General features: G+C 43.8%; 1 protein-coding gene across 2 annotated transcripts; it reads right to left on the bottom strand.

Moving 5' to 3' along the window:
- Nucleotides 1-779: 779 nt before the first annotated feature.
- On the bottom strand, nucleotides 780-15,556 carry xrn1 (5'-3' exoribonuclease 1). Of its 2 annotated transcripts, none has more exons than XM_010743616.3 (41): nucleotides 15,287-15,556; nucleotides 14,209-14,441; nucleotides 13,665-13,762; nucleotides 13,022-13,131; nucleotides 12,828-12,938; nucleotides 12,653-12,738; nucleotides 12,477-12,564; nucleotides 12,168-12,336; nucleotides 11,994-12,061; nucleotides 11,212-11,337; nucleotides 10,926-11,086; nucleotides 10,499-10,588; nucleotides 10,255-10,411; nucleotides 10,047-10,166; nucleotides 9,786-9,955; nucleotides 9,473-9,590; nucleotides 9,254-9,346; nucleotides 8,910-9,013; nucleotides 8,462-8,596; nucleotides 8,162-8,324; nucleotides 7,952-8,065; nucleotides 7,474-7,572; nucleotides 7,227-7,342; nucleotides 6,959-7,105; nucleotides 6,783-6,872; nucleotides 6,544-6,679; nucleotides 6,402-6,458; nucleotides 6,161-6,293; nucleotides 5,974-6,043; nucleotides 5,705-5,900; nucleotides 5,534-5,623; nucleotides 5,357-5,440; nucleotides 5,236-5,280; nucleotides 5,052-5,123; nucleotides 4,793-4,921; nucleotides 4,554-4,683; nucleotides 4,314-4,477; nucleotides 4,106-4,219; nucleotides 3,361-3,466; nucleotides 3,035-3,219; nucleotides 780-2,936 (listed from the first exon to the last, which is right to left on the bottom strand). In XM_010743616.3, exons 1-41 carry the CDS (start codon nucleotides 15,359-15,361, stop codon nucleotides 2,589-2,591), a joined length of 5,100 nt encoding a protein of 1,699 aa, XP_010741918.2. In that variant the 5' UTR covers nucleotides 15,362-15,556; the 3' UTR covers nucleotides 780-2,588. The 2 variants fall into 2 exon arrangements, with proteins under 2 accessions (XP_010741918.2, XP_027138852.1); XM_027283051.1 differs by having other exon boundaries at nucleotides 4,314-4,474.
- Between the last annotated feature and the right edge of the window lie 3,918 nt (nucleotides 15,557-19,474).

Genomic DNA, 19,474 nt, shown 5'->3' with positions numbered 1-19,474 from the left:
TCATTTCTTATCACTGCGACTATGCAGAACATAATTCTCTGTTGTTGTGTATACTGTATAGATTGTGAAGTTGTAGGACTATCTATGTTTGAGTATCTTTTATCAACTTGCCTACTGTCGCTGCAGCTTGATGAGGTGGTCATTGTAAATGAGAAACTAACTAAAAAAACTAAATGCACAAACAGAATTGCAGCACATAAAATGATCATACAGTACCACACCAGGTCAGGCTACTGGACAGAGCACGTGTTTTATTCCTTTTGAATTCAACCAGATTTGGTTGTTTCTTCGTCCAGCATGGTCTGGATTTTAAAGTTCATTTTAATTTACATATTTATCTCATTTAAAAAACACAAGACTTTCTGGTTAGACGTATGGATTTAAGTTAAAAAAAAAAGCAAATTTTATTTTTTTGTTTGAACACTCTTTAACCTTAAAGCACCCGGGGCAGTGTTTGTTATTTATACATATCATTCACGTATTTCTACCCACTTCAAATATCAAAAGTCTTTTCAGATCCAGTTTTTCCTGCTGTAATCTGTCTATGGTGTCATGTAAAGGTAAAATGTCCCAAAACTTGACTTAGTGACACGTAGTGGTGTAGTTGTTGATTACAACCCCCTCACCTCTCCCTCTCCTTCCTAACGTGAAGGAGAAAGTATGGTCAAAGTCCTATCTAGAGCCAGAGTTTAGTTTGTCCATTCAGGGCTACTGTAAAGACATGGAGGAGGACCTGTGGTGTGCGGACACACTGGACCGCAAAATAAAAAAGCAACAGCCACGTCGTAACAAAAGATTCACTTTAATTAAATGGATATGTACAGCACATTCCTGAATCAATCAATATCTCTTCATATTGAGAATTCTCCATTATGTTTCAGTTCCAAAAAAACAAAACAAAAATACAGGTACACAACAGGTGTGCTTCATTTCTGAAATGTTTTAAAACGTCCCTTATTGCACCAGAGCCGTCAAGACCGGAGTCACAGGATCGGCGTTAAGGACATGAGCCTTAAAACAAACACACCAAAACATACTGTACGCACTGTCCCACAAAACAAGGACAAAGGAAATTCACTTCACTAGTTGCTACAGCTGTTCCACCTCTGTAGCTCCACCAAACATTATTGAAACAAGAATTATTCAGATTGCTTACAAAAGACCAAAGATGGACTATAAAAAGGGTATCCATAAAATCCATACACTGAAAAAGAAATGTTTAAAATGGAGAGACTATCTGTGTGTGTATGTTTGTGTAAGGAAGTCCAGGTGTGTGTACAATAAAGCCAAGAATTTAAAACCGTCAAACTGCTTTAGAGAAACACTGACGAGGACCAGGACCGGGATCAGTGTTCCTCTATGACACAGTCACAACTCTGCTCAGCTGCATTTACACAGATACAAACATAAGATCAATATTCCCTTCAGATAACTGATGAGAATAATTGATAAAGTTGTCTGTGTGGTCAATGAGAACTAAAACACCACAAGGGACACGTTAAAACTAAAGAAATTTCCAATTCAAGATGCCAGGAGTACACACTGTTATAACGTGTGAGCTCCCATATTCACAAGAAACTGAGGTCTGATCTCAGCCGTTTATAAAATCCATCAGAAGAAGCAAAAATATAGAAATAAAGTTTTTTTCTTCTGTGTTATCGTACCTGTGTAAAAGCAGCCACACTCAGCCGGAGCTGCTTGGTTAAAAACTGGAAGATGGACTCTGTGTGATCCAGCTGCTTCAGGGTTCTGGCAGTGTACGGGTTCACAAATGTACAGCTGTGAGGTCCGGTTAGTTAGAAGAATAAAAACGGACAAATATGGACACTGTTTGACTCTGGTTATGTGCTGGTGTTACACAGCTCAGTGTGTGTGTGTGTGTGTGTGACACTTGTCATAATTCTGTGTGTGCCTTCATTCTTTACTTTGGCGGTGTCGTTAAATAAAAACATGAGAAACATGAATCACTGTTGGCCCGATTAACACCGCTGACAGCCCTGATAGAAGGACTGTTTTTATTAATAATAATATTATTAATACACCAGCACCCCCCCCCCCGCAGCCCCCCCCCCCCCCCCCCCCCCAAAAAAAAGGCCAACACCTCCTGTCACACTGTTTGCATTCAAGCTCGCTGTACTTCACACTGTACTGAGGGCTTTTCTCGTGGCTACACGTCCCTGAGAACCACGATTCAAACCTGACTGATGAGGTTTAACCAAGACCCTCCACACCATGTGACCGCGATACATCTCAACACGTGCTCCAATCACATTTGAGCAAGCCTCGGCCGACTCCCTCCTTTCCTGTACTCGAATATGCTACAACAGTTTGATTGTTTTAACTGAACAGAGATTAAAAAGGAGTGAGTCTGCGTCTTTAAGGAAAGAAGAAGAAGAAGAAGAAGAAGAAAATAAAAAGAGCTATAGCCACATCCCAGAATGCACCCTGCTCTTTTGTCCAGTTCACCAGTAACACACTGGGAACAACGTTCCACAACAGAGTGAGGAGGTGTTAAAGTCAGACAGCACAGTGAAAGAAGACAGACACACACACACACATGCACAAACAGACACACATACAACAGCTCATCACTCAGACACTTTAGCAGCTTCGAAGTTGACGGCCAGCTTCCTGTGCTTCCTCTTGGAGGCGGAGCCAGGGGTGTGGCCCGTTGCTGGCATGCTCTGTCGAGGAGGCGTGTGTGGGGCTGCCATCGTCGTGGTAGTGCCGTCTGCTAGTCCGGGACTGGTTGAAGAGGGGTTGCTGTTGGTGGTGTGTTGGTGTGGCTGGTCCACTTTACCGCTCTGAGCGTGCGTTTGGCCAGAGGACTGGTTCTGGGCTCTCTGCGACTGGTTTCTGGAAACAGTCTGGGCGGCGCTGTAAAACTCCCGAGTGTCCTGGTTTTTCTTGTTGGCTGAGACTCGCTTCTTAGTCACCTGTCGGGGTCAGAGGACAGGCGGAGAGAGCTGGGTCACTATGACTGTAGCAGCACAAATGGAAAAACCACAACAAGACGGCTCAGACTCAAGCCTACCTGAAGTGGGATGAACTGGTTGTGTGAGCCAATCGGCGGAGCTGCTGCTGCAGGCTGGTGGCGGGCTGCGCCAGGGAAGGTTCCCACAGCTCCGTAGAATGGGTGGTTTTGGTGGTGGTGAGGAGGCAACGTCATCCCCCAGAGAGGGGCCGGGCCGTAACCCTGGGGAGGCAACAGCAGACCACCTGGAAAGAATAAAGAAGACACCAGCACATAAAAATAAAATGAATTTATTCATGCCGAGACAATCTGTGTCACATGACGACTGAGGAAAAAAATATCAAAGCAGAAACAGACAAATTAAATGAGATGAAAGAGTTTTTGACCTTGTTGGTTAAAGACAGACGCCATGGGTCCCATGGGTGGGGGTCTTATCTGACCCACTCCTGGATACAGAGGAGGTCCAAGGGGGAAGCCTGATCCCACTGAGTTCTACAGGACAGGACACACACAGAGAAGCTTTAGCTGGACACTCAACATGTTTCAAGACATTATTAAAAGTGAAGTGACGAGTCAAGTCAGAGTCTAGGCAAACATTCAGGCACCTCATGGATCTGTGACTGAGTGTAAACATCCGTCCTGAGCTTTATGATGTATTCATAAACAAATATACGGTCGATAGCTGTGATTAAGAGCCTCTGTAAATGAGATGGAATAAAACATCGTTGTCCTCTGTGGGACATTTTGTTAAACACGGATGATTTGAGTTTTTGGACTTTGTTAACTTTCTCAGATTTAGTCATTATTCCTTGATTTATGTGCTTCTGCCATGAATAAACAGGCTACATAGTTCCCCTTGTTTCCCTTTCGGCTATTTATACGAACAGAAGTCTGCACGGGGTGTTTTATTTTGAAAATCAGCTGGATTCTCTGTGCTGTTTCCGTGTCTGACTTCAGGCCAGCTCGATCTGCTCTGTGCTGCTTAACACAGCGTCTGTCAAACAAAGAACAGCTGTGTATTCTCCATGGAGCAAAGCAGAGAGAAGCTTCTGGGATGTTCAATCATTGTCTACTGTAGAACAGCCATGAGCAGCCTGTGTGAATGTGTGTGTGTGTGTGTGTGTGTGTTACCAGTCTTTGGAGGGCAAAGAAGGCAGCTTTCTCCTTGGCATCATTTTCTGATTGGCACTGTGGACCGTGAACCATCAGCCCATTGGACAGCTTCACCTGACACACTACTACACCCTGCAGAGGCACACACACACACACATACGCACTTCTAGACGGTGTGTGACATGCAGTGGAAAAATGTAGAGAAACACTCTTCCCGTGCTGTCACCTGTCTGTTGCCGATGAAGCTGAACTCGGGTGGAGCCATCCCTAAGCCCACACACACACAGGCCAGCTCTGACACCTTGCTGCTCAGCACGGCGTTGGACAGGTTGGCTGAGGTGGGAGGAGCCATCGCGGGCACGTCACCGTGGGGGGAGTTCATATTGGCTGCTGGAGAGACAGACGAAAGGATGAAGTTCTCTTCCTCCGTTTGCAAACCTGCTCTCTCGGTAAATCGGTCACATACCTAGTTTCTTGGACGATCTTCTCCTGTTGTGCTGCTGGCCACCGGAGGCGCCACTCGTCTCCTGGGAAGAGGGACTTCCTGTTCCAGTGCCGTCAATCTTTAGCATCTCCTTCAGCACCAGGGTTCCTTTCTACAGAGACACACATCAACACAATGACTGCACTCTGAATCACAATATGAGCTGTTATTTAGGAAAAAATGTTGTAACTTCTGCATAACAAGACAACTGCGGCGCTAACCATGGCGAAGGACTGCGGAGACAATGGACCGTCTGATTGGCTGGTGGGAGGAGCAGGAGGGGGTGGCGTCTGCTGGCTACCTTTGGAGATCTTGAGACTGGCTATCAGGTCCTCGAACTCAGTCGTCCCCTGAAGTGAGAGAAATATGTGAAGAGACGGAGGCGTTCGTTTACAATGTGGACAGAACAGAACCTGCCACTGTCAGACATGAAAGAGTGTGTGTGTGTGTGTGTGTGTGTGTGTGTGTGTGTGTGTGTACCTTATCGGCTGTGTTCTGTGAGGGGAAAGGCTCTTCGTTCTTCTTCAGCAGTCGGATGCCTCCAGCTGGGTTCTGCAGAGTACACACATGTGCATAAATACAACATACACACATAAACATTAAGTCTGTGTCATGTTGGTGTATGTTGGTGTGTGTGTGTGTGTACGCGCAGGTGTGTACTCACAGGTTTGTTGAGGTGCTGGTTCCCGCCCTGTTGGGAAGGTCCATCCTATAGTTGGAAACAACACACAGTCACTTCCACTGTTGTAATCTTTCATTGGTTACTGTGCCTGACACACACTTACATTACTGTGCCAGTGGGCAGGAGGTTTTTGAGGAGGACCGGAGCTCTGCAGAGACTGCCACACAGCATTGTAGTCCTCCTTACCCTAAATGAAGAAGTGGAGACACAGACAGGAAGTTGGAAATGTTTTTGTAAGGTCACATGGTATAGAGGTGTGAACATGTGACCCTGAACTCACCTTGCCCTGTGGTTTCTGGATGAGACCTTTAGAGGGAGAGTTCCTGCTGCCCTGGGTGGCTGCCTTCACCACACCGTGTTTGTTGTTATGCTACAGGAGGAGAAAAAAGGAGGTTAGAGTCTTAGAGGGCACATTAAGTCCTCTGAGACACAACAGGAAGACTCAGCATACCTGTGTAGGTATGAAGGGAGAGCGTGGAGAGTGGTTCAGGCCACTCAGCTGCCGCTGCGAGTTGAAGTTCGTGGCTGTGGCCGGCTGAGGTTTGACAATGGCGGTGAGTTTGTGGGAGGTGTGATCCACTCGGGCTCCGTGGGAGAGGTTAATGAGAGCGCAGGGAGGGAGGCGGTAACCGCGCGGCGACGTGCATCTGAGGACAACGACAAAGGTCACATGTCCGCTCACAAATCAGTGTTTGTGTGGACTGACGGCTGTTTATTTACCTGATGTTGAGACCTCCAGCAAACTCGTCGTCAAACAGCACTTCATAGAGAACCTCGGCCTCACGCTCCGCTGAAGCCACAAACAATAAAACTAGATTTAGATGTGTGTGTGTGTTCTCCTTTTATATCAAACACCTGCATGTGAACAGTGCGGAGGCTGAATTAAGAAATAAAACTGTGTCTTCACCTCCTTTAATGCCAACGATTGTTCCTCTGAGTCCCAGGGGGACAGTGAAGCTCTCCCTGATGTTCACTACTCTGTCAAACAGTCGATACTCTGAATCCGGGTCTGGAACCACACCCTGCTGCTGCTCCAGGGGCTACAGGCAAACGCAACACAACGCAAACACAAACGTTCACTTCTTAACACGTTAACATTTATCTTTCCACTTAACTGACTGTAAGGCTGTAAGCGTGTGAGCGCTCACCCTGAAGAGGAGATGAGGTTTGACGGTCACACGGACTTTCTTGGTGCTCTTCTTCACCTGAGAGGAAAAGAAAAGACAAAAACGATCAAGTCTGTGTGTGTGTGTGTGTGTGTGTGTGTGTGTGTGTGTGTCTCACAGTCACCTTGGCCTTCTCCACAGCCTCTTCTATCCTCTCCACGATTGCAGAATCCAGCACTTGTAGGTCACATGACGTCCTGCTGACAGAGCTGACTGGGTGACTTTTCAACCACGAAGTGATTTCAGCAACTTTTTCCGCCCTGTGAGGTATCCGTCAAGATCATCATCATTAATAAACGGATAAGGGATTAAATAACAATCTGTGTGTGTGTGTGTGTGTGTGTGTGTGTGTGTGTGTTGTACCCATTCTGGTCCAGGCCAGGCCAGATGTCATCTTCATAGAATACATCATCGTGGCTGTTTCTGGACACATTGTTGAATACCTCAGAAAACCTATGAAAACAAAGACATCACATCACATGGTGGTAGACGATCTGATGTTCTCACTCTGTATTTTTATTTATTTTATTTTATTTTACCTGTCCAGGTATTCAGCCAGTAATTCCTCCACAGCAACAGAGTAGAGCCACTCCTTCTCAGTCCTCTTAGTGTATCCAGGAACCTCCTCGTTCTTCTTGTTAAACTTCAGGTTCAGGCCGACGTTGGCTCTCTGCTCTCCACAGGGACTGCACACAACCAAGGAGAACAAATGTTGTTCTTAACAGAACACTGTTGACACATTGTACACATCTAAAAAACAGAAAGAAATGAATGCAGAACAGCAACAAGTGTATCTGTAACACTTACTTCTTCTTAGAGCCTCTGCCGATGAAGATGCTTCCTGAGAAGCGGGACACGAGGTAGCTGGTGATGCCAAGACGAGATGCCAGAACATAACCAGGACTGTACTTCACACAGTACTTCTACAAAAAGACACAGAGTACGTACACGTGAGGACAGTTCCGTCAGAACGACAACTCAACTGAACGTCTTCACACACTCTGTATGTGTATGTGTGTGTGTGTGTGTGTGTGTGTGTGTGTGTGTATCTTACATGTTGATTCTGGATCAAGTTCTCCAGCTGTGGTTCATGTGGCACGTTAAAGACCACCCGTACTCGGCCATCTTTGATGACATCACTAGAGTCCTGCACCTGTTGAGAAAGGGATCCCAGACACAGGGAGACACAATCAGAACAAAATCAATCACTCTCTTCATCAGTTATTTAATATTAATGATTCGTTTACTTCACTGCTAGGAGCCAAGAGGAGGACCCAGACTTCTCTAAATCACTTCCTTCCCTTGCTTCCTCATGTCCAAGCACAGTGTTAATTTTGGCAGCTGTTTTAGGTTTAATCTTAAAATGAAGACTTTTCGTTGACATGTTTTCTCTTCAGTTGTTTGTGTGTGAGAGATGATATCTTTATTGAAGGGTTACTGCTGCTATTCAAATATAAAGAACACATTTGGAAGTCTGTTTCTTAGATCTTGGACATCTCCCCCAGGCTTGAAGCAGGAAGCTGATCACATACCTCTCCCGTGGCACCGTAGTAAGGGTTCCCCACCATGAAGACGGTGGTTGTTGGAGGAAAGAGCTCGTCTAAGCTCTTGAAGCAGGTCAGAGACGAGTAAAAGGCCTTTATGTCCTGAGAGGAGGATGAAGGGAAATGTGAGTGAGGTGACGTCGGTTAATGTGACATCTCAGGCGTATTCCTTTCTGGACGTGTAAACATGTCCTGTACCTTAACCACGGTCTGATTGGCAAAAGGAAGGACCTGCTTGGCCCACTGTTTCTCTAACTCCACTACCCCGTTGGCTTTGGGCACATATTTTCTTCCTGTCAGCAGCTGGCCGTACAAAACCACCTCCGTCTCGTTCACCACAATGCCTTTCCTCTTCAAGAAACTGTGGAAAAAAAATTCACTTGAGAAATAGGTTTATGTTACGATGGCGTTAAAGGTCTCTTAGCCACTAAGACACGAGACACATGCTCTTCAATAATGAGAATATGGTTTAAAACAGTTGCTTAGTTGTTGTCCTACTGTTCAGTGAGTCCCTGGACGTCCTTCACCCAGTCCTTCTTCTCCTTGTCAGACAGGCAGGTGACTTTGGTGGGAGGGGGTGTGGATGGTCTGTCGTACACTCTCTGCACACCAGGAGGCTCCTCGAGACAAAATCTGTGAAACAGGAACACTTGGAACTGCTGCTTCATGCTTTAGTGGCCAGCTTTCACCATCTTGAAGCCACTTTGTGTAGAATTTGGCACCCTGGTGGTACGCCCTACGATAATCTACAGACTTCTCAAGGGAGTGTGTTTTTTTTCCCCCCATCAACATAATCTTTTCATTTCAGTTCTAAGTGACTGATCGAATGTTTCCCAATGAATCACAGGGACTAAAACATATGACTTCACTCATCGATAGCGGTGTAAAACCTGCCCACGCTCATTCAACACATTATCACTGGTGAAGGCTCAGCGCTGATTCTTACTTGACGTCTCCATCTGACACTGCGATGATGCGAGCTTCCTCCAGATGAGGCCAGTTGACAAACACTGACTTCCCCAGTACTTGTGAAGCGACGTTGTCACACACCTGAAGAGAGGGAAAAACTAGTAAAACTGATCTGTCGGTAGAGATCATGTGACTTTTCTTCTCTAAAGGTCACTTGCATCAAGTAAGAATTGGTACTGTGCCAATAATGACAACATTGACGTGATTATTAGTCATAAAAAAAGAAGGAAAGCTTTGTATTCTGTTAATCTAACTCAAGATATTTAGATATAATCCACATTAAATATTTTTTTAAACTCTTTTCATCAGAGTCACACCCACCACTTCTTCTTTGCTGGGGAAGATGTCCAGTATGGTGTTCTCCCCTCGGCTGCTCTGCTGGAACACGACTACACCAAGCTTCTTCTTGTAAAACTACATGACAAGAGACAGAGATGCCATAAAAAGCTGCAACTATTTCTACATCATTCTTACATTTACAACAAGAGTGAGGAATTTTAGCAGGTGCTCTGTGTTTTAGAATACACAATACACACACACCTTGTGTCTGATGTGTTGCAGTGTGGGGAAGCCGCAGAAGTACAGAGCTGAGCGGTCGACAGGTCTGCTGATGTGGCCCAGCGGTACGTGCCAGGCGTCCATGGGGATGTTGGCTATCCTGTAACAGTTCATGTGCAGCGTGAGGTTTTGCAGTGTGTGTGTGTGACAACATTAACACATAAAGCTGAACCGAGAACAGTTACATGTAGCAAACATCCAAACCAAATGACGACCAAAAGAACATGACGCCTTTAGAAACATATCTGACAAAAGCGTGCGTGTGCGTGTGTGTGAGTGTGGGTGTGTTACCCACCTGACATGGCAGTGGATGATGTCAGGGAAGAGCTGAGGCAGGGTGGAGGGAAAGGTGAAGTCTGCGTCCTGGTCGTATGTGTACACTGCACACTCTGTGTGACGGTTCCTGGCCTTCTCTTCTTTGGTCAGCTTGTCATTACAGGGCTCCATGGCTGCTAGTAGGCACCTCTGTTAAAACACACACGTAAGCTGTTAATGAGTGTGTGCCTTTTTAACATAGCCGTGACTTTATTTGTTGTGTGTGTGTGTGTGTGTGTACCTCATCTATGAAGGGAATTAGAACTACTGCCTCCCACTCCTGCTGTTTGCCGTTCAGGTCGGTTTTAAAGTCCAGAGGGTAGTACTCGATGATGGGTGAATTCGTACTGGTCATCAGGGGCTGAAACATCCCAAACAACTTTATTATTTCATGATTGGATCTTACATGAAGCCCAACATGTACTGCTGAGAGAGACTGTGTGTGTTACCCTGTAAGACTCAGGCAGCAGCTCCTTGCTGGCTGCAGGCAGGACAGCCAACAGCTGCTGAAAGGGCATGAAGGGTTTCTCCAGGTCGAAGGTCAGCTTTAACCCAGATATGTTCCTGACGTCAGACAGGAAGGGGGCGTAGTGGTAGGGGTAGTACCTACAGAGACATTTTCATAAAGGTTATTATTATTATATTATAATGGGATTTAAAAATAGAAGAAGACTTCCTCTGGTCAGTCCTCACCAGCTCCACGACTGAACCCCATGGTAGTAGTAGTGGAGGATCCACTGGATTCCTTCCACATAACACTTGGCCTGCAATGCTAGAAAGTCACTGCAAATGAGACAAGAACACAAACATTACAAACTGATCTGTAAAAGTTTAAGGTGACCTGCTGAGGGTCAGCAGACTAAAAAAAAAAACAAAAAAAAACTAGCTGTCCAGAACAATTCGACTTTGTGTGGTGGACCTTTAATGATAATGAATGCTAACTTTTTGGCCTCACATGCAGGTTCCCTCAGCGTGGTGTTTGATGTGTTGGAATAATACAGACTTTCTCCAGAATCTACTTTTATATCAGAGAGCTTTGTGTTCTTTATGCAGTGTGTGTGTGTGTGTGTGTGTGTGTGTGTGTGTGTGTGTGTGTGTGTGTGTGTGTATATACACTCACTCTGACACCACGTCCACACCAATCTTGGTCATATAGTAGGTGCGCTTGTATTGTCTGAACTCTGTTTCAAACATGTCGTCCTCCTCCTCATCGTCATCGCCTTTTCCTTCTGTGATCAGTCTCTCTGATGAGGTCAGAGCAGCCAGAGAGAGGGCAGAGTCCTACACACACACACAGACACAGACACACACACACAGGATGTTAATTACAGGGATACGTGACTGAAGCTGTACATGTAAACAATGAATGTTACTGTGTGTGCATGTGTGTGTACAGAATGACTTACCTCTTTCTTGTTGGCAGCTTCCTTTTCTGCTGCCAGTCCTGCCGCCTCGTTCAGATACTTGTTACCGACTTTACTCTCAAACCACTTCAAGTCCACAAACACCTCGCTGAAATGTTCCCGGTCAAACTGGAGCAAAGACAGGAGAGGTGCTTTCTTCAATACACGCCATCGTGTCATCATTCATTTAATTTCCCCTCTGACAAACGTCTCTGCACACCAAACTTTTACACGTGCGCCTGTTCTTCATATTTTGTGTTATTGTATCCAAGTTGTGTTTTCTGATTTTTCTGATTTCACTGAATCATTTACAATAATGCTGTGTTTCCACTCAATTTTGGTAACATTTTTTTTTTCGTAAAGCTGTTTTCTACTGCAGATAGTACACACTCAATATAGGCAAGATATTTTAGCTGATCGTCATGATGAGACCATGATATCATCTTCAGCAAGGACCAATAAAGGACATCTTTTTCGATCCTTTCATCAGCATTCAAACAGAATGTCTGCACTTTGTTGACACAATGTTCTGTGCTTCTGCTTGAATTGATTTGTGGTCAGAGTGCAGGATGTGTGATGACTCTCTCTGACCAGTCTGAGGTCTGTCATGTTTTCGCTCAGTTTATCAGCTCAGCTCATACGGAAGCTCAACCACAGTGATACCAAAAACAAACTAACTAAACACCAGGTACCATCCTCAACTTTTGACCATGGAAGACCTACAAAGAGCCAGGCCGAGCCGAGTCATGCACTAGAAACATGGCAGCTTCACGGTGTTGTCTCACCTCAGAAAGTTTCTCCAGATATTTCTCAAAGTTTCGGAGGTTTAGATGGCCGTTCTCATTCAGATAACCTGAGGTACAAAAACAGGATTCAGTTTTTTTGTTTTTTTAAAACATGCATCAAACATAAATATACATAAAATAAATATGATTTAGTGCAGTTCATTTGTGTCTTACCCCCCATGCTGGGCCGAACACTGATGTAGGTCTTGTATAGCAACGGCAAAGCATCGTGGCTGATGTGAAGATGAGGGAGGTGAGGGATGAAATCGTTTCCCACGAGGAAGCCCATTAGAATCCAGTCGTCTATTATTCGCTCCAAGTTATAATCACTACCGATGTGCTCCTGAAAGACAACCACAATACAGATCAGATGGAGTCTCCAATCAAAGACGAGGAAGACAAGAAACCACCAACACTGTGCTGCTCATTTCTTATTTTGTGTGTGTGTGTGTGTGTGTGTGTGTGTACGTGTACATGTCTCACCTTCAGCCCAGAGAACTCATAGTCGATGTACTCCCTCATCAAAGACAAGTGAAGTAAGTGAAAAGTTGTCTCCTCTGGCGCTGTTATCCTGGAAGAGAAGTAAAGTTCATAAAAGACAAAGAACAGAACAGGTATAAACAAAACAAACAAAAAAAAACAAACAAACATTAAAGAACCTTTTCTGGGACTTCTTTCCCCCGAAGCGGACCTCCTCTCTGAGCAGTGAGAAGTTTGGCTCGTGGCTGGTTAAACCCAACATTATCTACAACAGAGAGAGAGAGAGAGATAGCCACAGTGTGAGCATCTGGAGAGGTTTGAGTTAAATAATGTAGATCTTCATCTGAGCCATACCAAGTCAGCGTCCAGGCCATACAGGCAGTGTCGGGTGTTGGGGTTGTGACCCGGCTTCGAGTTCTCAGAGCGAATGAACTCCATGATTTTATGTTCTCCCTCCCCTGGAGTCTGTAAGGACATGAAACACACACTTAGTACAAGCAACGCTGACCAACAAGCCCAAATGGCAGCGTCCATTCTTGAAAACACACCTCGTGACCAGACAGGTAGACTCTGACGTTCTGCCACAGCCTGTCAGTGGACAGCTTGCTGTGGACAAAATACTTGAGCTGCTCCTGGAGTCTCACCATAAATTCAGTGCCTGGAAGAAGGGAGTGTGTTTAATTGATATCTGATATGATAGCACTGTATAAAACATGTTCATCATTTCACTGATAATAAGAGTAACAAAAAAATGCCCACACTGCCTAAACTTCACTGCAGTAACTGTAATAAGCAGTCACATGACACTAAAACTGTTTTAGGGTGCATTCACACAAACTGTACTGATGGGTTCATTGATCTGTGTTTTTACACCGGATTAGCTGTTATTAGCTGTGATTGACTGTTCCCAGGTACCTGTCAAAATTCTTGGAACCTTGGTGCTATCTAGAGAAACAATTTTCAACCATTGTCGTCAAGGACGAGTCATCAACGGAGGGTGCCACACAAAAACCTGTCAAATATGATACTCCCACTTCAGTTCACACTTCAGCCTGCCTTATTTTTTTGGTTCCAGCTGGGAACCAACTTTCCAGGTTCTGAAACAAACCCTGAAAGGATCATAAATAGACTAAAATAGAATTCAAACTCTTTCTTTAGTATTTTAACATGAGCACTTTAGAGAACTCCTACCAGGGGTGATACAGTTGGAGTCAAAGCGAGCCTCTGTAGGAAGTACTTCTCCTTTATCCAAAGCTTTTTTTATCTTGTCCTCTGCTTCTTTGGCAGACCTACACACAGACACACAGATATAAAAGAGAGCAGGTCAAATTCAGAGTCATCTGTTTTTTTCAGTCTGCACGAAAGCAAATGCTGCATTTGAGCTCTGGTCTGTTTATAAGCACATCATCATCATTTTTAGAGATTAGACCAGACACTGTAGAAATATAGCTGTGTTATGATCTTAATCAGATAAATAAACAAATAACATGTTAAAAAATGTGCTTTATTAACTACAGTTGTGTTTGGGAGGAGGTGAGACGGCTCTGTGTTTTCATGAATATCTTCTGTGGGGTAATAATCATTCCATAATAATTCAATAACAACAATAAGGTGTTGGTAAACCAGGGGCTCTAACAGCAGCACGTGTTCGCCCATTCATAACAAAACCAGGCAGAGAGGTCAGGAGCCGGGTCACCTGACCTGAGTCGACCCAGGCTGCATCTCGACCCTCTACCTGAATCTCCGTCCCCTCTGCTGATTCATCTTGGCCCTCGGTGCCACGCCGTCCACCGCCATGAAGAACACCTTGCGGGGCTTGATGATCCTGAAGAGAACCTCCAGGTAGTGGAAGATGTCGGCGAAGATCTTTTCCTCAGAAATGCGAAAGTGAACGTCCTCGTCATTCGGGTGGGAACACTGGTGGATAATCCCGTTCATGTCCAGGTAGAGATTGTCAAACTCTGGAATCTGAGCAGAGAACAAAGAATAATGTAGATAACATGTTAGAGAGTTCTTCCAGACTCATGTCTTTAACAGTGAGGTGCACAGGGGCAGTGTGTGTTTTGGAGTACCACAGCAGCGGATACAACACATTTCTAAACCAAATGTTATCATAAGTAAAGTTTCTGGCATTGAACGTTCCCAACCCACGTATGAAAACTGTCTACGCAATGAGAGTGACACCGGGCAACGTCCAGCTGATGAAACTCCTGCTCCAGCACTGAAACACTATCCTCCTCACTAGAGGAAACTAGGTCACTAAAGTCAACTTTAGTGCCGCTCAAGTAGCCTCAGTGACTAAGTATAACGTTAAGTATAACGCCTCCCTCAAGTGTCACCTAACGTTTTAGGTTCACGACACGTTTGTTGACATTTTTAACAACTTCGCAAACACCGTGAAGGGCGGTAAATGTCCGCTGGGTGACGACAACAACTGTCCCCTGTTCAGCTGTGGTTAGCGTGAAGTTAGCCCGTCAGCTGACTGTGAGGGTTTATTGTGGTTTGGAAAGTTCTTGCCCGACAAAGGCGGCAGCCAACACGGTTACTAACTTATGTTCGCCGTTAAAATGTGGAACTACAGGCAGGAGACTAAAATAGAAAGATAGTTAGTCTCGGAATTAGCGAATTAACGCAGGTCTATATTGTATAAATATATATTTTTTTATTAAGAATTGAGTCAAATGTGTTTGGCAACACGAGAGCAGGTGAAAACATCGGTCGGCTCCGTGGAATAAAAGTTCCACGGCCCGCTTAGCTCGCTGGTAGCCGTGGGCTAGCCGAGCTAGCGCTGCGGCTAACGCTGTGCATCCTACCTGATGTTCCTTGACAACTTCGCTCAGGCACGGATAGCGCTCCGATATCCATCGGTAAAACTTCGGCACTCCCATCTTTACCGCTGCGGTCTCAGCCTCTGGATGAGATGAATCAACAGTTCAAAGTGAAGATGTTGAGCTGTGGGGAACTAAACACGGACGAGCTTCACCGGGAACTTGAGTCCGGCTTTTTGTTTCCAACGGCCGCTAACTAAGCTAGTTGTCCGTCGTCCCGCCCGCTGAAACAGTCCGCCGCTACCGGGGAAAAACAGTGGTTCCGCTTTTGTTTCTCTGTAAATCGTGTCCTCGCCTCGCTCCTCCCACTACAGCTGTCTCTATGGAAACCCATTCCCGCCAGATAATGAATGGGGTCAAAATATTAACTTAGAAACAGAGAATCATGAGATGCTAACCTAATTTCTTATTGTTTGGAATAAGTAAACACTTACATAAAATATTTTGGTAAATAGTTGCTGAAAACATGTAACTTTGAACGATATATTACTGAAATGTGGATTTAGAGTTTTCAGTCCAGGATTTTGTGGGTGGGTCTTAAAGGGTGGCTTGATGACACGCCGAGGTCACCCTGAGCATACCCCTGCAGTCTCTATGGAAACCCATTCCCGCCAGATAATAAATGGGGTCAAAATATTAACTTAGAAACAGAAAATCATGAGATGCTAACCTAATTTCTTATTGTTTGGAATAAGTAAACACTTAAAGTCTGTGTAAAGGCAATTCTGAGGTATCTTTAAAAATACATAAAATATTTTGGTAAATAGTTGCTGAAAACATGTAAAAAGACTTTGAACGATATATTACTGAAATGTGGATTTAGAGTTTTCAGTCCAGGATTTTGTGGGTGGGTCTTAAAGGGTGGCTTGATGACACGCCGAGGCCACCCTGAGCATACCCCTGCGGTCTCTATGGAAACCCATTCCCGCCAGATAATAAATCGGGTCAAAATATTAACTTATAAACAGAAAATCATGAGATGCTAACCTAATATCCCATTGTTTGGAATAAGTAAACACTTAATTCTGTGTAAAGGCAACTCTTTATCTTTAAAAATACATAAAATATGTTGGTAAATAGTTGCTAAAAACACGTGAAAAGACTTTGAATGATATATTATTGAAATGTGGAGTTAGCGGTTAAAACAGTGTCACCAGTTTTCAGTCCAGGATTTTGTGGGTGGGTCTGAAAGGGTGACTTGATGACACGCTGAGGCCACCCTGAGCATACCCCTGCTGTCTCTATGGAAACCCATTCCCGCCAGATAATAAATGGGATAGAAATATTAACTTTTAAACAGAAAATCATGAGACGCTAACCTAATATCTTAAAGGTGCAGTGTGTAAGATTTGGGCCCTTTGTTTTTAGAATAAGGCAACCATGGAATATAATATTCCTGACTATGTTTCCATGTATGTATGGGAGTGGGTCCTCTTTCATGGAGGCTACTATTATTATCTGTCACAGAACCCTCTCGGTTTCTGCTGTGAGAACATCATTGGCTCTTTCCATTGAAGGACACAGTGCGAATTCCTTCAGTTATTCATTTGAATGGAATATGTCCTTACAAGCAGTACTTGAGTTTAGGGGGGATGGGGAGGGATGGCATCCCCCCTGGGGGAAAAATGGTCAAAATCATCCCTCTTCTAAAATGGTCATCCCTTCTTCCATCCCTTATGGCATTTTATCAATGCATGTGAAAATTACTTATATTTAACACTGAAAATAGAATTACCATTCGACATTTAGGGGGGCTTTATGATAATCAGCCTATTACCTATGTCAGCGGTTTTCAAAGTGTGAGGCGCGCCTCCCTTGGGGGGCGCCAGAGGACTTCAGGGGAGGCACGGCGGGGGAAAAAATAAAAATATATCTTACAAAGATATGTGTGTCATCACTGTGCGATGAAAACTCGGTGAGCTAGCCCCCAAAGAGTAGCAAAAAAAATCCACAAAATGACACATCTTCTTTGCTGTTTCGTGTCAAAAGTTCTATTTCAGCGCGAAGAAACGCTGCTAATGTCTCCTGCTAATGTCTCCTGCTATGTCTCTGCATTAGTTTGAATCAATCATGAAGCTCCTGGTTGTTACATAAAGACAAAGAGGCTTTGACAGTGAAGTGTGACCTCTTGCTGCGATATACTACCTTTGGGTTTACTTCATTCTAGATCGTCATTGGTGGGTCAAAGGTGAATGTGGGCGGTACTAATAGATTTACTGACTCTGATTGGTCGACAGGTGACAGGTGTCAATCATCCACACTCTGTGTTGTTTTAGTCTTAGCAGTACCGCTAGCTGCTACCTGCTGCTTCATATTCTTTAATACCGCTTGTTTCAAACATCGCGTCGTCTTAAAACTCGAAGTCTTCTTTCCTCCTCCTTAAATTGTGTTTTTTTAAGTGAAGATGTTTTTTAACAAAAATGTGTTTAAATGTATTTAAATGTGTTTAAAAACACACAAAGATGTTAAAAACATACACAAAGTTGTGTTTAAAAAATATTTGAGCACATTCACAAATAAAGATATTTAAAATGTTTTTACAAATATGTTTTTAAAAGATGTGAATGACATGATGTCCATAGTTAAGTGGTTATTGTTTCTTTCCGATAAATAGTATTAGTATTAGTAGTCTTGTGCAGGCCATGCAACTGAGAATGCAAGCTATGAATCAGATGGGATTTAGGATTTGCCATGTCTAGTAAATCACCCTAAAATTGACTAGAATGCAGGAAATTGCATCTAAGAAATACAAAATTTTCTGGGGGAGGACCCCCAGACCCCCCGCTGGAAAATATGTCACATAAATGAAAAATTTCACCATCCCCCCTGGTTTCATTTTACAACTCCACTACTGCTTACAAGGACCTGCTGTCCTTACAAGGACCTGCTATCCTTACAAGAAACTGCTTTCTTTACAAGGACCTGTTATCCTTACAAGGACCTGCTGTCCTTACAAGGACCTGCTTTCTTTACAAGGACCTGTTATCCTTACAAGGACCTGCTGTCCTTACAAGAACCTGCTATCCTTACAAGGACCTGCTGTCCTTACAAGAACCTGCTTTCTTTACAAGGACCTGTTATCCTTACAAGGGCCTGTCTGTTAAGTAAGAGACAAAATAAATATGAAATATAAAACAGGAGTGACACCTGCCTTTCTTAAACAATGAAAGAGTAATCATTTGTTTCCTGTGGCTTCCACTAGATGTTACTGAGGAGTCATAATCTACTGATAGCACCGTACCAAGCAGAGCACTGACATATAGTGTTCATAAGAACCAGCTGTTCTTCCTTAAATACTTAAGATTAATTGTTTGTATGTTAATAATCTGTATGAGACTGGTTCCGTCAGTAGATAGAGCTCTAGTCACCACTTTAACACTACTGTATTTTGTTTCTGTGGATGTAATGTGATTTTCATCAGGGCATCCAATAGAACTGGTTACAGCTTTGGCTTAAGCCTCTCATCTATGATGGCTTGTAAAATATTACACAACAATGCACAGTATGCATATGACAGGAAACATTCCTACATAACAAGTGTTCTAACTATCTGTGCATGATTAGAGCTCTTTGCAGGGCTCTCCTGCTGGCACTCTGTGAAAAATAAAATGAATGACGGCTGAATTCCATTTCAATTCAATAAATGCTTTGGCTTCAGGTTTTTATGGTTATTAATTTGGCAACATTACATAATTCTCAGCATAACCCTGCCTAACTCCACCCTGAGCAGAGGTCTAATCAGCCAAACTAATAAAAAACACCTGCCCAGGTATGCAGATATTAATTTAAAAACTCTTACAAATGAATGTATACATAATATATACTGTAAAAACAGTTTCTGTTCTGTATAATTCTACCATAGGATAGACATGACAGACATGCTCTAAAAGACATCAAGACTGCCTGAATTTATTGGAAATGAGTTTTAAAAAATCTATTGAACAACCTTGAGGACATTATTCAACAAATACACCACTTGTAAGATTATTATGAAGACATCCACAGGTCTGTTTCTCTGTGAAACATTCTGTTCATGTCATTTTGATTTTGCATAAAGTTGAGTCTCCCTGTTGGGACCACTAATCCTTTGTTTTCACAAACATTACAGAAGACTGCATGAAATTTCCTGAGCAGTGGAGCCACAGTAGAAGCATCTTGCGGTAATAGGTTTCA

The sequence above is a fragment of the Larimichthys crocea genome, chromosome X, assembly GCF_000972845.2.
Source record: "Larimichthys crocea isolate SSNF chromosome X, L_crocea_2.0, whole genome shotgun sequence".
Taxonomy (NCBI): domain Eukaryota; kingdom Metazoa; phylum Chordata; class Actinopteri; family Sciaenidae; genus Larimichthys; species Larimichthys crocea.
The sequence above is the reverse complement of the archived record's forward strand: the minus strand, read 5'-3'. Positions and strand labels throughout refer to the sequence as shown.